This window comes from Phalangium opilio, unplaced genomic scaffold, assembly GCF_054372755.1.
Source record: "Phalangium opilio isolate 3A_F unplaced genomic scaffold, DU_Popi_V2 ptg000089l_1, whole genome shotgun sequence".
Lineage (NCBI taxonomy): Eukaryota > Metazoa > Arthropoda > Arachnida > Opiliones > Phalangiidae > Phalangium > Phalangium opilio.
Genome location: NW_028324194.1, coordinates 4,755,513 through 4,773,481, shown reverse-complemented (window position 1 = coordinate 4,773,481; position 17,969 = coordinate 4,755,513). Strand labels below are relative to the sequence as shown.

Here is a 17,969-nt window from a genome sequence, read left to right as displayed (position 1 = left end):
CAAGCCCAAACTGGAGTTCGTAAGGAAAGTCAACTTGTAAGGGATCCACTGCTATGCTTTAAAGAAATTCGCACAGAAAGCCTATTATTTTTACAGTGCAATTGTATGCAGTATATGTACTTTTTAAAAATTTGTCTGTAGTGGTAGAAATAAGCGCGTAAGAAATGTATATCATGGAAATAATGTTTTAGAATATAGCTTCAACACGTTTTCCATGTTTTGTCATTTTATTAACGGGTTTCGTATTCAGGTATGTACACTTACAGTATTTTTAATAAACATCAAAATAATGCAACATTTCGAAAATACCACTAATTGTCTTTTGCTATTGCAAATCCAACACGATGCATTCCCATATCAAATGTCGTGTAGTAGCGACGGATGAAAACGTCACCTAGCACCCACAATGGCCCTGTTGGTTTTGGAATGTCGAGGCTTTTAAAACCTAGCAGGCATTTTGGTACTCCTAAATCATCAATCTAAATGTAAGCATAGGAAAAATGTATTATAGGAAAGTCTTTTTCGGTGCAGAGCGAACACTTGACTGACAACATAATACAAATGGGTCATGCTTCATAGAATCGGAATAAGTATAGTTTTTGTTCATGAAAATACTGAGGGAGTTATGCATGCATTGGAGGACAAAAATTGAGTGTATGTCCAGACTGACACATTTTGCACGTTCGCGTCTTCCCTTTGCTTATTTGCAAAATCGTGCAACAGTCGACATTGGGTTTTCGGTTCTTTGCGTCTTCACCTCGCGAAGATAAAAATTTATTGCAACCAAGCCAAGAATTTCATGCCTTCGTGAGAAAAGCACCAATCACAGATGAGAGGAATTGAGGGGTGACGAGGGCATCGATTAGTTAAGTTTTCGTCACTTTTTCACAATGTTGGAAGCAGCATGCAGCTCAGTGAGAACAAGGGTAGATGGCGTAATGAATGCTGAAATATCACTGGCTCTCAGAATAGGAAAAACAAAATATTTTCATGTATCTGAACAGTAGCGCAAATGTATTTCGTGATCTGTTGCGAAGATGCGAATAGACGAATGCGCGAACGTGCTAGCTCGAGCCTAATGTGAACAAAGCTTAATGTTTAGGAAGACTATAAAAATTGAGTAAATGTGATGATTAGCAAAACGAAATTTAGTCCATATAATTATTAGGAAGACGAAAATTGAGTTGATGTTATGATTAAGGGGATGAAAATTTAATGGATATAATGATTAAGTCGAAAATTAAGTGGAAGCAGTAACAATAATGAAGGGCATTAGATGATAACAGGAAATTTACTAACTTGAATAACGAATTGTCGTCCAACGAAAGTAAAGCTATGGCCATTCATGAAGAAAGTAACGTCGGGTATTAAATCAACGGCGTTGCATGGCATCAAACACTGTAAGAAATGGTGAAATTTTTTTTAATTTAATTAAAGATCGACCAATGATAAATCTGCTCATAGATGTCCAACCTACAATTTGTCCCAAAAGACAGTTATCACTAGATATCAATGCTTTCAAGTACATAAAGCTTACTTCGCCACTTGGATTTATAAATCCTTTACCAGCGTTGCAAATCATAGCTACTGCTGAACTTGGTGCTAATATGAGAGAAGTCCCCGTGTCCACGATAGCGTTGCAGCCTTCTGTGCAAAATTTCTTGGTCTTTCCCATCGTTACTCAGTTGTTCGCAATGGACAAGAAAGAAAACCAGAAAAAGAATTTTACAAATAAATAAATTTCATTTCATAAACGTCACTACGAAATGCCATAAAATGTGCAAGTAGAAGTTTGGGTGGCATAGCTATAGCCTACATATTATCAGAAGTAAGATGAGACTAGAAGTACTGAGCTAACTAAATTCTTCACTTGGCGAAAGTGAATATTCTTGATAACACACCAACGGTTGGCCCTCTGGTAGCGGTTTCTGAATTTTCCCTCCAAAACGTGAGACGCTCGCGGCGGTAGACAGCCGAACTAGATTCAAGCACCCGCGTCCGCGTCCGCTTTAGGTTGAGGGGAAGGGGGTTGGAAATGTTTTTGGAACTCGACCAATTCTTTTCTCTATAGTGTAGGCGCGATGGAAGCGGCATAAAATCCTCAAACTTGTTCACTAGTGCCAGGATCTACTACCAATGCTACAGCTCTTTACTTCTAGTTTCATATTACTTCTGATATTATCTACCTATAACTAGCCCGTTTCTACTATTAAAAAATGAATAGTTCTAATCCTAAGTAGTAAGAAGGCATTTAGGAATTGAAATAATCGTAGTGCTGTCTTAGTTTTCACGTAATCATTAAACAGTTTTTAAAAATTTACCATTCGACAAGTCGAGCTCTACATTGCATAAGATAAGTTCATAAAATATGTTCCATAAGTATGTCACTGGTTACTGAGAGCTTGTCATGAAGTGTCGTAAGTGAACGTCGTAGATTCTCGTAAAGTGACGCCTGGTGAAGTGCTGTCAAAGGCTTACTTCAGACCAAGGATCCTTGTTCAGACTAAATAGGAAATTGGACTCTAAAACCGAGTGTAGGCAATTCTCGCTTCGTTCTCGAACTAGCTCTCAGTAGGTCTCTAGCATTACGAAATATAGGAAGTGTCATACTTATGGAACATACCCCATAAAAGCTGCTATTTTCCTTGAATGCGCAATTACTAATACCAGGAATGTATGGAGGGGTTGGAATGGCTAAGGTCAAATCCTAATCGGCCTGAAATGATCTTGGAAACAACTGGCGTGGCTTAATTTACGCTAGTGACGTCATAGCGTGACGTAAAAATCGTATTTACCACTTAAATTATTTTCATTCATTCATTCATTGGCTGCCAAAAAAACTTGTTTGCTATAATTCTCCACCCTCTACCCTAGGTCCTCTGCCTAGGCTGAGAGACCCGAATATGAACGCGAACGGCGGCGAATCAGCGCATTTATCTTTAAAAAATCTAAAAGGTCACTTCTGCCATGTCTTTTTTAACGAGTCATGACATTTTTCGTCTTCGGTAGACAGCTAAACAGACGTAGGGGGAGGAGCTACACTTCTAAAAAACAAAAAGGACTCGCCTTATGTTTCCACCATCAAGGGTACAACGAGAGCCCCCTTAGCCATTCCAGCCCCTCCATACATTCCTGCTGATACTGTATAAAAATTACTGTTCCATATGAATTTGCCAATATCCTTTTTTCGATACTGGGATGTAAACCATCGGTGGTATGAATAGATTCTGATTTTGGTCTCCAAAAAGAATCTCGCCACCATTGCTGAAAAATAAATTATTTAAGGTGTTATTATCATATATTTATATGCTATGTGGATTCTTAACTCATACTGTTTCATAAACTAATAGAAAATGTATATATAAGTTATTTCAAAATGAAACAGAAATACTCACTTGTTGAAGTAAACTGAAAAAATAGGCTTATGAATGACACGTTGTCGAATCATTTGCTCAAAAAGTGTGCGGTGCCTTCCTTGAGCGATGGTACTGTATCCAAGCCCACAAATTCCATCGAATTTTGCGTGGATCAGACTCGGAGTCATGCTAATGACTTCTGAGAAAATTTGGTCTTGAACCTTGTGCGAGAATGAATGAGAGTTCGTTTGTTGGTTTGTGAAAACGGCGATAAGGTGAGGTATCTTTATCTCCATTATAATATCACGCAAGTCCAACTAACCAGCAATCCAGCACATATGACGGTATCAGTACAATACGTTCCATTTACACCTCCGCTTCCGTATTTAATAACGAACTTCCCTTCGACGGGGTAAAACGTGCTTGATTCGCCGTTGTTGTATTTTCTTTTATTTTCTACAAAATATATAGGAACATACTCTTAGGTATGAATCTGTCGTAGGGAAAACTTTGTAATGAAGGTGACTGTAGGAAAAGGTTTAATCTGCTTGTTTTTCAAATTTCTATTAATTTCTTCATAAACACCCCGAGAAAGTGAATACAGCCCAAAACAGTTTTTCAAAGCAAATTCTAACTATAGCTTAAAAGCCTCAAGGGCAGTACTCAAAAAATATTGTCGTGATTTTGGGTTGATCAATGCAAGTGTAGCCATTCTATCTCTGTTCAAGATAACCTTAAAGTTCTTCACGAAACACGATGGGATTCACACACACAAACAAAACACTCCCACCAATTGATTATCCCATAAGCTTCGTTTGTGTTATAATAACAAAATACATTGCTAAAAAACTTACGGCATGCAGGATCATTCGTACATTTGGCAGACGTCACCCATAGGTTTGAAGAGCCGGTGTCGAAGATTACGCTGAATGGTTTAGGTGGTGTCCCAATGTACACAAATCCAACGAACTGAGCCTGAAAATATGTTATAACTGATTTTCATATACCACCACGATTATTTTTAACAATGAAATTATTATCGCTAATGTTTTGTATTGTATTGGTGCCTGGTCAGTTGAGTAAGCTTGGTAGTGGAGGTGAAGATGATTCGATTTGTTTCATAAGTTTGTCACTGGTTACTGAGAGCTTGCCATGAAGTGACGTAGGTGAAACGTCATAGATTCTCGTAAAGCGACACCAGGTGAGGCGCTGTCAAAGGCTTAGTATAGAGTAAATAGGAATATGGACTGCAAAACCGACTATAGTCAATTCTCGCGTTGTTCTCGGACAAGTTCTCAGTAAGTCTCTAACATTACGAAGTATATATGGTGTCATAATTATGGAAAATATGTTATGATGATGATACCAATATTATTCTTAACTTCGGTAACTCCTTTGTTACTGAGTATAGTGGTACGATTTACTTACGTCAATATGATTTAGAAGCTCCTCGGCAGATGTTCGGCAAATGTTTTGAACCGGAATTCCGTGACTATGTAAATATCGTCGGACACTTATCATTCGCTGAATTTGAAGCCTAAGAAATAAAATATCCTTAGCATTTTCAATGCTATAAAATTCATGTAATTCTTTTAACAACAACAACTATTAAAACTTCCGATGTGTTAAAAATTCCATCAAACTCCATCAAATTCCATATAAATACTAACAGACTAAGTTCATAAGATTTGCTCCATAAATTTGTCACTGTTTACTGTGACGTAGGTGAAACGTCCTAGATTCTCGTAAAGTTACGCCTGGTAAGGCGCTGTCAATGGCTTAGACTGTAAAACGGTAACCGAATGTAGGCAATTCTCGCGTAGTTCTTAAACTAGCTCTCAGTAAGTCTCTAGTATTACGAAGTATAGGTAGCGTCATACTTATGGAACTTATCTTATAAAGTTATGTGAATACTAACAGTTATATCAGAACTCCGGAAATCTATTAATTTAGCCTGGTTTTAATGATGGAAGTGTTTTAAAAACACTATAGTTTCCCAAACATGCCAAGAAATAACTTTTTTTTTTGAACTGGCATATGCCCAGTAGGGCCCAAGCACTTAAATAAACCGGACATTGGCCACTTAAAATGATGAAACCTTGGAAAGTTATTAAATATCGATCGTGAAGACGTTTGAGTGGTAATTAGTGTTCAGTTTTATGTGTTAAGCAGTAAAGTATTCCAGTTGGTTAACGGTTTTCATTTTCTTTACTATGACTAATGGCAGGAAATAAGTAGTTTTCATGCCTATCATTATTTTTTTCATTTTGACCGAGAGCTTAAGTTTTCCCGAGGTCTTTATTAATTGGCCTACCGGATCAATAGAAGTAACGTTACTTTTCAGCAGAGGTAAGTCAGTTTATATACTAGAACTGTGTAGAACTCTATAACGATAGATGAAGTAAAGGGCAAATAGAAAATGCTCTTATATGAAAAAACAAAAAGATTTAACGGAAAAGGACAGATAGCATAATATTATACCTTAAAAGAACGGCATTTTTCTAAATAAAAAAGGAAAAATATTAAATAATTCGCATTTAATTAGTCTTTAAAACGAGGGCTACTGCACCATCCGCCATTTGTTTAGTGGCGTCTGCTAAATAGAACCACTAACGGGATTTGATGAATCCTCACAGGCTGAGAGAAGTAAGGGGTAAGAGGCTCGATTTATCAGACGCCATTACACAAATGGCGGCGCAGTATTATTTAAATGCTAATTATTTTGTAAAAAGAAATATTTTTTTTTATATTTTTACTTTATATTTTGGAAAACGCCGTTCTTTTAAGGTATATTTTTATGTTACCTCAACTTTTCCTTTAAAGAAGTATAAAGGAAACCAGAACAAGGCTACGCCTTATAACTCGTTTAATAATGCTATAATATTGCCTTAACATAGTAATTCCTTTCAGGAAGTGTTTCAAATATGGGCATTTAAACTGTTTTCATAGTCAAGAAGGTAGATTTAGGTAACTACCTCGCTTTCATGCCCCATAACACACAAGAAATCTTGAAATAGCACACGAAAATTACGCGAAATTATGCCTATTTTACAGAAAATGTGTTTTTTTTATCTGTTAAAGAAAAGTTCTACTTAAACTTAACTTGTAGCTTATTCTTTATCAGGGAGAAGTAGAAAATGTGCATTATTGTACGCGTATTAGACTGATAGTCCGAGAACCGTAAATACAAACTCCCACAACGGGAGAAAGATAGAGATTGGGAAACTTGTTAAGAACTTATCACGTGCCAGGCGGCATCAGAGTTTCCACAATTGTCTGAGCAGGGATAAGGGAGTTGAGATGGATTGGAAATGATGTAGGGCGACCTGCGGCACCGTATCTCTCCCATTGTACCTCGCGCACGCCCCTACCCTTCGGTAGGCGATTGCCAAGTGTTGCCGCGTAGCGCCATTTTATATGTACGAGAACTAGCTTCTATTTTTAAGATAGAGGGAGCGTCCTTTACAATTTCGTCCGGTACGACCCTACCTAACCGCTGAGGATGCTGGGAGGACTACGGTGCCGTAGGTGGGGGTCAGAGGCAACGCTATAGGTATGGGGGTTTCCACTCCATTCCTCTCTCCTTCAAGGTCTGAGGTATTTTCTTAGAGGAACGTCTTTAGGAGGATGAACGCAGGTCACGTATATGGGGTGTGCCTAGGGCGTTTACCATCTGGCGATCAGAGTAGACTGCACACAGGATTTTAGAAATAGTTCTCGGTGAAGAAAAAAAAGAACCAATTTAACACTTTCGACCCCCTTTCTGGGAGTTTTAGGATTGCGGTGTATAATACAATTTCACGCCACAAAGCGACTCCATTCTCCACCTCTCCCTGTCACTATTGACACAATCTAAGAAAATATCCCTAAGAAAGTAGTTAAAGTTTCGCAGTTAGAGAAGTAATTAGTTTTTTTACGTGAAACGTTTTCAACATTAAGTGCAGTTTCGTGCTTTATAAACCCTCAACCACAGGCAACACTATTTTCTTTAAGTGTGCCACCTGAAATTATTAAGAAGTATATTCATCGCCTCGATGAGAAGACGCGTAGTCAAGAACGTAGTACAAACTAACGACTTCCGCTGTTATAATATCCTTAGTATCGATGCATAGTATTATAAAAAAAAACTTGGCTGAAAAGGTAGTTGTTGGGATAGCTTAATCTTGAATTCTTAATATCTGACGCGCTGTAACGATTATTTTCTGTAATGATTTTTAACTGTAAAGTGTTAAGCATTTAAGTTAACAACCATATCTTGTATTAGCTAACTTCGCACAACCTTGAATAAGCAAGAATAGTCGCGACAGTTTCTAAGCGAAGGACGGAGGCTTTGAAATGTTTCTCGAATAACGTTGGTTGGCGTTCGATGTTTGAAACCAGCATCTTTCGCGTTTTCATCGTCTATATTTGATGGTGCTGACCTCCAAAACCCATTTAATATTTCATTTGCAGCTAACGTTTTAAACCAAGTTCAGCTTAGGTTTAAGTGATTTTAAATTACATGGTGAAAATAGGTTTTTCACAGACATTAAAATTAAAACACTGCAGGGAAGTTCTATACTTATGGAGACGATCTTACTTATGATTCACCAAGCATTTTCAAACGAGGCCTCTAGAACTCGCATTCCTCATACTGAAAACGTTTGTCCTGGCATAAACAACGTCGAATGATATCGAGGAGAAATACGTTCAAGTTTGATACTATACTTCAGGCCTTTTTGGACGATGCAACTTTTGAATAAACTAGATGGGTGAAAAATTTGAGTCAGAAAAAATTGGACAGTGATCAATTTTTAATTTTGTGATTCAATTTGTCACACTGCACGATCCAACTAGTTTACTCAACTTAAGTTACCTAATCTAAACGAGTCAAAAAGTTGTATCGTCTGAATAGGTCTTTAGTGAATTCGCCAATTTATTTGAGAGTAACATTTTCTTGTTTTAATTAAATTAGCATTATAGTAAGAAAACATGTAATATTTAATTCGATTTTCAAAAGTCAGAAAAAACGAGATGAAACCCTAAAATTGGCGGTTTCTATGATTGAAAATATGAGGAATCAATAAATTAAAAAATATCATATTCCATTATTTCAGGGCTAACAATGACCGATTTAGACAACGGAACCGTCAGAATTTCTTTTGACTATGTGAGATTATTATCATTACATATTAAGCATTTTATTATTTCTTAAAAAGAACGTCAGGTAACATAACATTATCCCTCGCATTATCCCTTAAAATAACGGCCTTTTTCATAATATAAAAGGAGAAATATTCTATATCTATATGATCTCTAATTACAAAATAATTAGGGTTTAACATGTATTAAAAACGAGGACTACAGCGTCGGCATTGGTTTAGTGGTGTCTGATAAATCGAAACACTTACCTCTACGGACTGAGAGAGGTAAGGAAAAGGTAGAGATAAGAGGTTCGCTTTAGCAGACGCCACTTAACCAATGGCGGCGCAGTGGTCCTCGTTTTTAAGACTAATTTTTACTAATTTACTAAGATCTGGTAATAAGAAATAATTTATTTCTCCTTCTTTATTTAGAAAAAGACCGTTCTTTTAAGGTATAAAGTTACGTTAGCTTTACTTTTCATTTAACTTGAACCTCAATAGTGAATTTGTCGTTTATTCTCAAACAGTCTTGATTCAATTTTGGTATTCTGTAGGTAAGTAGGCACTGGATGACCCAGTATGGAGATTGGTTTGAAAGGATTTTACATCTTTTCAAGTCTTGCAACAAAACGTTAGTATATTTTTAGAAGCTATTCAATTTTTACCTCTCCGAGTTTCGATGACGTCATCGAGAGGTATTACACTGGATGTGTCTGTGTGTGTCTGTCACCGCTTTCGCAGTTAGCAAATAGGAACAAGTTGGGAAAACCAAAATATTACCTCTCCGAGTCAAGTGGTCTACTTGTTCAAACTTATTTTCGAAATATCGACGCAGTTTTCCAAGCATAGCGAATATACAGTAAAGCAGACGACATTTTACATCCGATAAGGATAAATCTTGGACACATGGAAATCAGTCAATGGGGAAAAGAACAGGAAATGAAGTCTACGCTTCAGCTGTTTACCCTATATTCTGATAGCTACATTCACAACTGATTTGCAGTGTAAACACTATCGTCTCGTCTCACTTCAACAATATTCTTAGTTTGCCAACATGAGTGTTAACGTTAAATAACACCAAAGCTAAATTGTAGCTAGACTCACTGATAGTCAATGCGCACCATAAAGAGATTAAACAGTCTGTAGCTACTACCCGTTCACCATTAGCCCTTTTACTTATCTAATTGCCACCATGATCTTTTCTTCTATTATAGAAGCTTATTCTTAACCTTATTATTTAAGAGTGTATTTAACTTTCGGCTCACTCTGAACCGTTGATGTCTCTTCATTTCAGACACGAAAATCAAAGCCCAAAGTTTACTTCACCTCAGGCGTTAATTATTAACTCTTTGTTTCACTAAGCCTTTTGCGGATACCCGCCGGAGTCTAGATCTTAGTTTTCTTCGTGAAATCATTAAACCAAGGATTATTCTATATACAGAGGTAGTATAGCCTAAGTAATATATAAACAGCCATTTCAAATAACAATATTAAAAAATATCTTTGGAATATCAAAATGAAACAGAGCTTTAAAGCTACAAAAGTACTAAATGCATCATAATTCCGAAAGATATTTCCACTTATTCGCTTTATATTATGGAAAAAGGGAATATTAAGGTTCTGTAGGATTTCTTTACACATCAACACAAAACGAACTTCTAACGCAGCGCACTAGTGTAACAACGGACGGACACACACAGACAAAAACATAGACTGCTTTTTAACTCTTTCCGTATTAATTTTTGTGAATTTATTTTTTTATAAATTAGTAAGGCTTTGACATAAGTTAAAAAATACAGTTTTGGTGTGGTGGCGCAACAATCGCAAAACCGACCTATTTTGTACATGTACTGCATTGTAATATTTTCACTTCTTCGTTCACTCCTCCCGCCGCCGCCGGCTCATAGTAACGCGATCGGTTCGATGTAATTTTTGATTCACTTAAATTAATTAAACTAACTCTTTGAACTTAATCTTAAGTCTTTTTATTATTTACACTGCACACCCACGCAACAAAATGGTAGCAGAGCGTGGTTAGGTAAAGTGGTGGTGTTCAACGTGATAAAGAGACTTTGAACTGAGTGACCGAGGCTTAACCGGGCGGGCCTAGGATGGCGGATTCCGACGAAGAAGCAAACACGCCACTACACGTCTTTCCGAAGTTGACATCAACGAACTATCGTACATGGAAGTACAATATGGAATTACTGCTGATGAATAAAGGACTTTGGGAGATAGTTACGAAAGTGGAGGTTGCACCAACAGAAGAGGCAACAACGAGTAGAGCGAGGAACTTGTTCCAACAAAGAGAATCAAAGGCCTTCTCGACGATTGCTCTCGGAATTAGTCAAAGCGTAAGAGACAACGTAGCGGGAATCAGGATCTCTCACGAATTATGGGATAAACTAAGCAAGATATACGAACCCAAGTCACGCGCACGCATTGGAGGTTTGTTAACTGAATTTTACGCCTTGACCTACCAAGGAGAGCCAGTACCGGATTTTCTGGGACGAATTAACCAATTACAAGCATCATTACGAGAGGCTGGAAACACACTGGCAGATAAAGACGTGGCTTATAAAATGATTGGCACATTACCGTCTCCTATGATGCCCTGGTACAACAAATTTATCAACGAAGTGATGAAGACTTTCTCCCTGGACCGATAGCGGAGATCCTTATTGCGGAATATGGCAGACGGCAACAAAAGGAACAGCAACTTGATACAGCCAATGCTGCGTACGCAATACAACATGGAACTAGAACGAAGGAAGCTCAACCGAAAGACAGACCAATAAAAACGTCATTTATGGGGAAATGCTTCAGTTGTCAACGAAGAGGACATAAAGCAGCGGATTGTCGACAAAAGCAAAACACGCGACAGAAGTCAAAGCTAGAAGAGCCAATAAGGACAGCTTATTTTGCTTCCGCATTCAATACAACGACTGCGTCAAAAGATTGGATAGTTGACTCTGGAGCAACTAAACATTTCTGCAATCAACGTGAGTGGTTTTACACTTTTACGCCACTTAAATCGACAGCAAACGTTGGAGAAGGGACAGCCAAAGTCGAAGGGAGAGGAGACATCTGGCTGCAGATGAATGATGAACGAAGGAATATATTCCACTTGAAGGATGTCATTTATACCCCTGGAATGAATCGAAACTTACTTTCGGAGCGCATAATGGACCAGGCGGGCGATAAAGGGGTTCGTCATAATTCTAAATACACCGTGTATTTTCCGGATGGCCAAATAGCATTTATAGCGAAGCTGACGCAAGACAACCTTTATCAAGTTGATGCTACCGTTATACTTGATGATGCCATTATTAACGAAACAGGAAGCACAATACCAGAAGCTTGTACAGTAGAAAGCAGGAAATCAAGGGCACTCGATTTATGGCATGAACGCCTAGGACATATAAACGAAAACGACTTAAAGTACATGACTCAACATTCTATACTTAAAGGATTGGGACCAATGAAAGGAACATTAGGTATTTGTACCACCTGTCAAGTAGCCAAAAGTACAAGGCAAACTCACCATAGAATTGAAGGAATCCGAAGCAACGACATACTGGAACTGGTTCATTCCGACGTCTGGGGGCCGGCTCCGGTGACCTCGGTAGGGGGAGCGAGATATTATATCAGTTTCATTGATGATAAAACCCGATATATTACTGTATATCCCATGGCAAGAAAGAGTGAAGCGCTAAAGTACTTTAAGCAATACAAGATGTTCGTCGAGAAGCAAACTGGAAAATCTATTAAGGCACTTCGTACAGACAACGGACTTGAATACTGCTCCAATTAATTTCACGAATATTGTATCGCCGAAGGTATAAAACAGGAAAAAACTAACACTTACTCTCCAGAGATGAACGGAACAGCTGAAAGAATCAATCGTACATTATTGAACATGGTACGGGCCTTTTTCGAAGACGCTAAACTCCCACAAAACCTATGGGCTGAACTGGTGGTAACAGCGGCTTACATCAAAAATCACACAAGACATGCCAAGCTCGGAGATGCAGTACCCATAGAAATATGGATGGGGCGTAAACCAAGCGCCAATCATTTAAGAAGAATAGGGAGCATGGCGTATGTTCATGTACCACAACAAAGAAGACGAAATAAATTCAGTCACAGAGCGAAAAAGGGCGTGTTGGTTGGTTACGCAGCAAGCACAAAAGGTCTACGAATATGGATCCCTGATGAGAGAATAGTAAAGGAAACCAGACATGTACGAATAGATGAGAGTAAACACGGCATGACCCAACTAAATCAGGATCGGGGGAAACACCAAATGGAGTACGTCAGATGGAAAGTAGACGATGTTGATGATGATGACCAGACGCAGGAAGATACTGAACCCGAGGGTAATCGTCCAAACAATGGACAGAGCACCGATGGAGAGGACCATACAGAGGACGAATTCTCAGATGCGTCAGAAGAACTAGTCGAATCATCCTCGGACGACAATACTACCATCGTTAAGGAGAGTACGGAAACCAAGGGACCCAAGTTGCCCGACGGTTGGGTGAGAGATGTTGTCATACGGACATCTGGGGCCAAAAAGGGATTGGCAGATGTATTTTACTACGCACCTAATGGCAAGGAAATACGTACACGACCGGAAATGAGACAATATTTGGATGACATGAATTTACCCCATGACCCTACTTTATATGATTTTTCGAAGACATCGTTATTGGCTACATATCAAACTAATGATGCACACAAAAAGGAGGAGTGGGCAGCTTATAATTGCGATATTGAAATACCAGCAAATTACGACCAAGCCATGACGTCACCCCAAGCACAACAATGGCAAGAAGCGATGAACAACGAGGTAGAAACACTTATTGAGAGACAAGTCACAGAAGTAGTTGAAAAACCAACAAAAGGGAAAATTCTCGGCTGCCGCTGGGTTTATGCGGTGAAGAAGGATCTGCAGGGGCGTATCATTCGATATAGGGCACGACTCGTCGCTCAAGGGTTTAACCAAGTTGAGGGGGTAGACTATGACACAGCGTTTGCTCCGGTCATCAATTTCAGCTTAATACGGTTCTTCATCGCCTTATTCGTTATAAGTCTTGGATGGACGCATTGCCATATGGACGTCAAAAACGCGTACCTTTATGGTAATATTGACAATGACATCTATATGAAGCAAATACCAGGATTCGAGACCACGAACTCCTCAAGATATTGTCTAAAGTTACTAAAATCTCTATACGGTCTACCACAAAGCGGAAGATTGTGGTTTATGGAACTGGACGCACGATTTCAAGAGATGGGCTTTAAGAAGATGAAAGGGACGAACTGTATATATTTTCTCCCGATGGAAATGATCATACTGGTATACGTTGACGACCTACTGGTGTTAGCAAAGAATGAGACGGTACTGGAGGAAGTTTACAAGACAATTACAAAGACGTTCAATGTCACACGACTGGGACCAATCGCCAAACTTCTGGGGATTGAATTTCACTTTAACAACGATGGGTCTTTACTTATGAACTAAGTCACATACGCCAAATCACTTGGAAGACGATACGGATTAAACGTCGATGACCCAGTTAGTCTACCTATGCCATCTGGTATTACTCTGACGAAACAGGATTCACCAACAGAAGAATCGGAGAAAAAGAAAATGTCTATATATCCGTACCGGTCGCTAATTGGATCATTGTTATTTCTGGCACAGCGAACAAGACCCGATATCCTGTTTCATGTCATCGTACTATCGCAATACAATTCGAACCCTGGGTATAATCATTGGATGAAACTTTGCCAGTTAGCCAGATATGTCATATCCACCGCACATTACGGGCTAAACTATGATAGTCGACAATTGCCCACTCTATCAATATATAGTGACAGTGACTGGGGGTCGGACAAAGACACAAGGAAGTCTACAAGCGGATACGTCGTATGCTTTGGATCTTCACCAGTATCATGGCGATCTATTAAACAAAAGTCGGTATCGCTTTCATCAATGGAGGCGGAGTACGTAGCGCTGTCGGAAGCAACCAAGGAGCTGTTATGGCTTCGACCCATCTGTCTAGAACTGGAACAATTTGGAATACGTTTCGACAAGCCAACGATATATTGCGATAGTCAGTCGGCAATATTTTTCTCCAGAAATCGTGTCGAAAACCAACGCTCAAAACATATCGACATACGATATCACTTTGTTAGAGAAACGCTAGAACAGGGACATTTTAATCTACAATATGTGAAATCTAATAATAATATAGCTGATATCCTGACAAAAGTGTTAAATAAGACTAACTTCGAGAATTGTGTAAAAATTCTTAAATTATGTTAACGATATTGTTTACCTGTTCTAATTTATTAATATTTAATTGATAATTTATTATTGCATATTTGTACATGATGTCAAAGAGGGGGAGTGTGAATTTATTTTTTTATAAATTAGTAAGGCTTTGACATAAGTTGAAAAATACAGTTTTGGTGTGGTGGCGCAACAATCGCAAAACCGACCTATTTTGTACATGTACTGCATTGTAATATTTTCACTTCTTCGTTCACTCCTCCCGCCGCCGCCGGCTCATAGTAACGCGATCGGTTCGATGTAATTTTTGATTCACTTAAATTAATTAAACTAACTCTTTGAACTTAATCTTAAGTCTTTTTATTATTTACACTGCACACCCACGCAACAATTTTGAATTGAGAAACAAGATTATTTTAAATATTGAAATAAATATAATTAATATTTAATATTTTCTTCGTTAGTTGTTCGCTTTATTGAACGTTACATCGTTTTGATAAAGAACAATTAAACATTCTTGAGAGACTTGACTAATATTGACGTTTGAAATGAAGCATACGCCTGTTGCGTCGCCTTACTAAAATAGGTAGTATATAAAGGATTCGAATCGTATGTATTGATAAGAAAATCCGCAATTGCGTGAACCTTTGGTGGAAGCCCTGCCATTGGGAGGCTAGACGTTTATCGTAACCCTAGCCGATCGCCGCGTATGTCTTAACCTTAACGATGATGGTGGAGTAGAAGCCAGAATGTACTGACTGGCGTCCATGTGGAATGGACAAAGACCTGAAGATGGTGGTGCATAGAAGCTGGTGTCATTGTGGAATTGACGAAGAACAGAAGATGGTGGTGCTTGGTAGCCAGCAAGTACAGACTAGTGTCCATGTGGAGTGGACGAAAACCAAAACTGGTAGAATAGCCAGCGGAGACACACAATTTTCCAAATTTCCGTGAACTGTCAATGCAGTCCGGAAATTGGGAACACGTTTGCACCGATTCGTTCTAGGTAACGCCATAAAATCCGTTTTTGGCGCCATCGGTGGGTTTTGAATCGGGTCTTAAGCCTTGGCGTTAAACGCTAAAGTTTGAGAAATCCGGTGTACTGACTTTTTCCCAGATAAATCTGGCTCTCTAATAGAAAATCTAGATTTTTCTAACTTCATTATGGTCCACTCTTTTCAAACTTATCAGTTCATCATTAACTATTTTAACAGTTTTGATCTTGACACCGACCCCAACACTCCAGTCGGAACTTAGAAACGGAAACACGAAATTTAGAAATGATAATCTAGACTATAGAGGGGGCTAGAAAATTCCGAACAAAAATAGGTTCCGCCCTCATATTATGAAAAGTACTAGAGTCTATGACGTTTCACCTACGTCACTTCAGGACAAGATCTCAATAACCAGTAACAAACTTATAGAACATATCTTATGATCTAATGCTGTGAATCAATCTATATCTATATAAATCAAAGTCCTGACTGACTGATAATCAACGCCCAGCCCAAACCGATTGCTTTAGAAGGCTGAAAATTTGCAGGAACATTACTCATAAGTATGGCTCATACTAAGAAAGATTTTTCCAATCCGCCGCCACCTTAAAAAATTGCGCCCAGAAATGTAAAAAAATCTTCTCTATGCAACTGAGTCCGCGCGTTTCAACCCATTTCACAAATTTTTAGTACATTGGTTTAGTTCAACCTATAGACGGGCTGAATGGTCTTTTGGGTTCGATTTGTTACCATCTTTTTAAATGGCGGCCAGAAATTTAAAAACCCGTCTCTTTGAAATAATGTTATCCTGAAAAGTAATAAAAAATGTCCCGACGGGCTGACGGGCAATGCCGAATGCCTTCGCTTCTAAGGTGCTACAAAAATATTGGTCATCAGTAAAATCTACCCATTCTATATATCATTTTGGTGGAAGTCCTTATTACACGCGAGCGACGCCGCGGGTAACAGCTAGTCGTCTTATATAGCCTAAATTTTCAAAAACTGTGTCAAAGGTGTTCGCTAGAAGTCAAACGTTAACAAGAGCTACGTTTAAAATGATTTTAGGAATAACGTCTCTTAAAACGACTCGACTAGAATTAAGCTAAATTACAGACGATTGGAATAAATAATATCGATTATATTTATTTAAATATTCAGGGAAAACTTCCTATTCGAGTATGCAGCTCTAGTCACGACTCGGAGAGGTTAATTTTCGTTTCCCATCTTGTTTCGAAAATACAATAAGGCTTGTCACGGTAGTTAGATCAGCCGTAATTTCAGGTGTCTATTTATTTGCGTGCAAATATATTTTTTTATTTTCAGTGTACTTGCCATTAATTCGATAGAACATTTGAATCACCCATCTCGGGGGGAATACCTTAAAAATGAAGTAAGTACATAAAATTAAAAAAAAGATCAAATAACATAAGATTATACATTAAAACAACGGGCTTTTTCTTAATATAAAGGGAAAATATTAAAAAAAAATATTTTTTTTAAACTGAAACCTTTCAATATCTGAAATTTCTGTCATTTCATTTTGTTATGTCAGTGCAGCCAAGTCGAGCACTGACATCCTTTTCTCGAAGCAACTCGCGGCACTTTTAAGTCCACTGTAACTTCGTGATGGGTATAGGTAAAAGTCTGAAATTTTGCTTGCCGCGAGGACTGTCAATCCTAGCTATAGTTTCCAAATTTCAAGTTCCTACCCTTTATACTTTTCGAAATATCGCAGGTGAAATTTACCTTATTTTGTCACTCACTCACCGATCATCAAAATTCTAAGGTACTTCTAGAGGAGATAGAAACTTAAAATTCATGATTTAGTTTTCATTTATTTTATAAAGCGCAGAAAAATTAAAATATCTCGAAATTTTTATAAAATTGCTCTTTAGTTCTTGATATTAAAACTAGATGGCACTGTCGTCTTTTGAACAGAAATGATGTGGGTTCTTGATGAAAGGACGTAACGGCCCAAAGTTAACCGAAAGTTAAATACATATTAAAGCTAATAACAGTAGTAGTTTAAAAGAAATGTGTCGTAACTGATGCTACGTTCCTATATTAGGATATAGCGTACAATCTTTTCGGCTGGAGGTCGAAAGGGGTAATTCAGCGTAAATATTGACAAACGTTAGCAATTATATTGGCAAATGAAGTATAACGAGAGGGTCTTGTTTTAATTTAACTACCG

The 17,969-nt window shown here is 38.1% G+C and overlaps 1 protein-coding gene across 1 annotated transcript in view; it reads right to left on the bottom strand.

Moving 5' to 3' along the window:
- Window positions 1-239: 239 nt before the first annotated feature.
- LOC149647119 (lysosomal aspartic protease-like) overlaps window positions 240-17,969 on the bottom strand; it is a 36,929-nt gene continuing 19,199 nt past the window's right edge. Inside the window, exons 2-10 of the mRNA XM_089849601.1 lie at window positions 4,785-4,893; window positions 4,211-4,331; window positions 3,679-3,812; window positions 3,396-3,577; window positions 3,157-3,264; window positions 2,198-2,232; window positions 1,538-1,680; window positions 1,300-1,398; window positions 240-479 (exon numbers count right to left, since the gene is read on the bottom strand). Of these exons, the coding sequence (XP_089705727.1) occupies window positions 312-479; window positions 1,300-1,398; window positions 1,538-1,680; window positions 2,198-2,232; window positions 3,157-3,264; window positions 3,396-3,577; window positions 3,679-3,812; window positions 4,211-4,331; window positions 4,785-4,893 (1,099 nt within the window). The 3' untranslated portion in view covers window positions 240-311. The remainder of the gene's footprint in view (window positions 480-1,299; window positions 1,399-1,537; window positions 1,681-2,197; window positions 2,233-3,156; window positions 3,265-3,395; window positions 3,578-3,678; window positions 3,813-4,210; window positions 4,332-4,784; window positions 4,894-17,969) is intronic.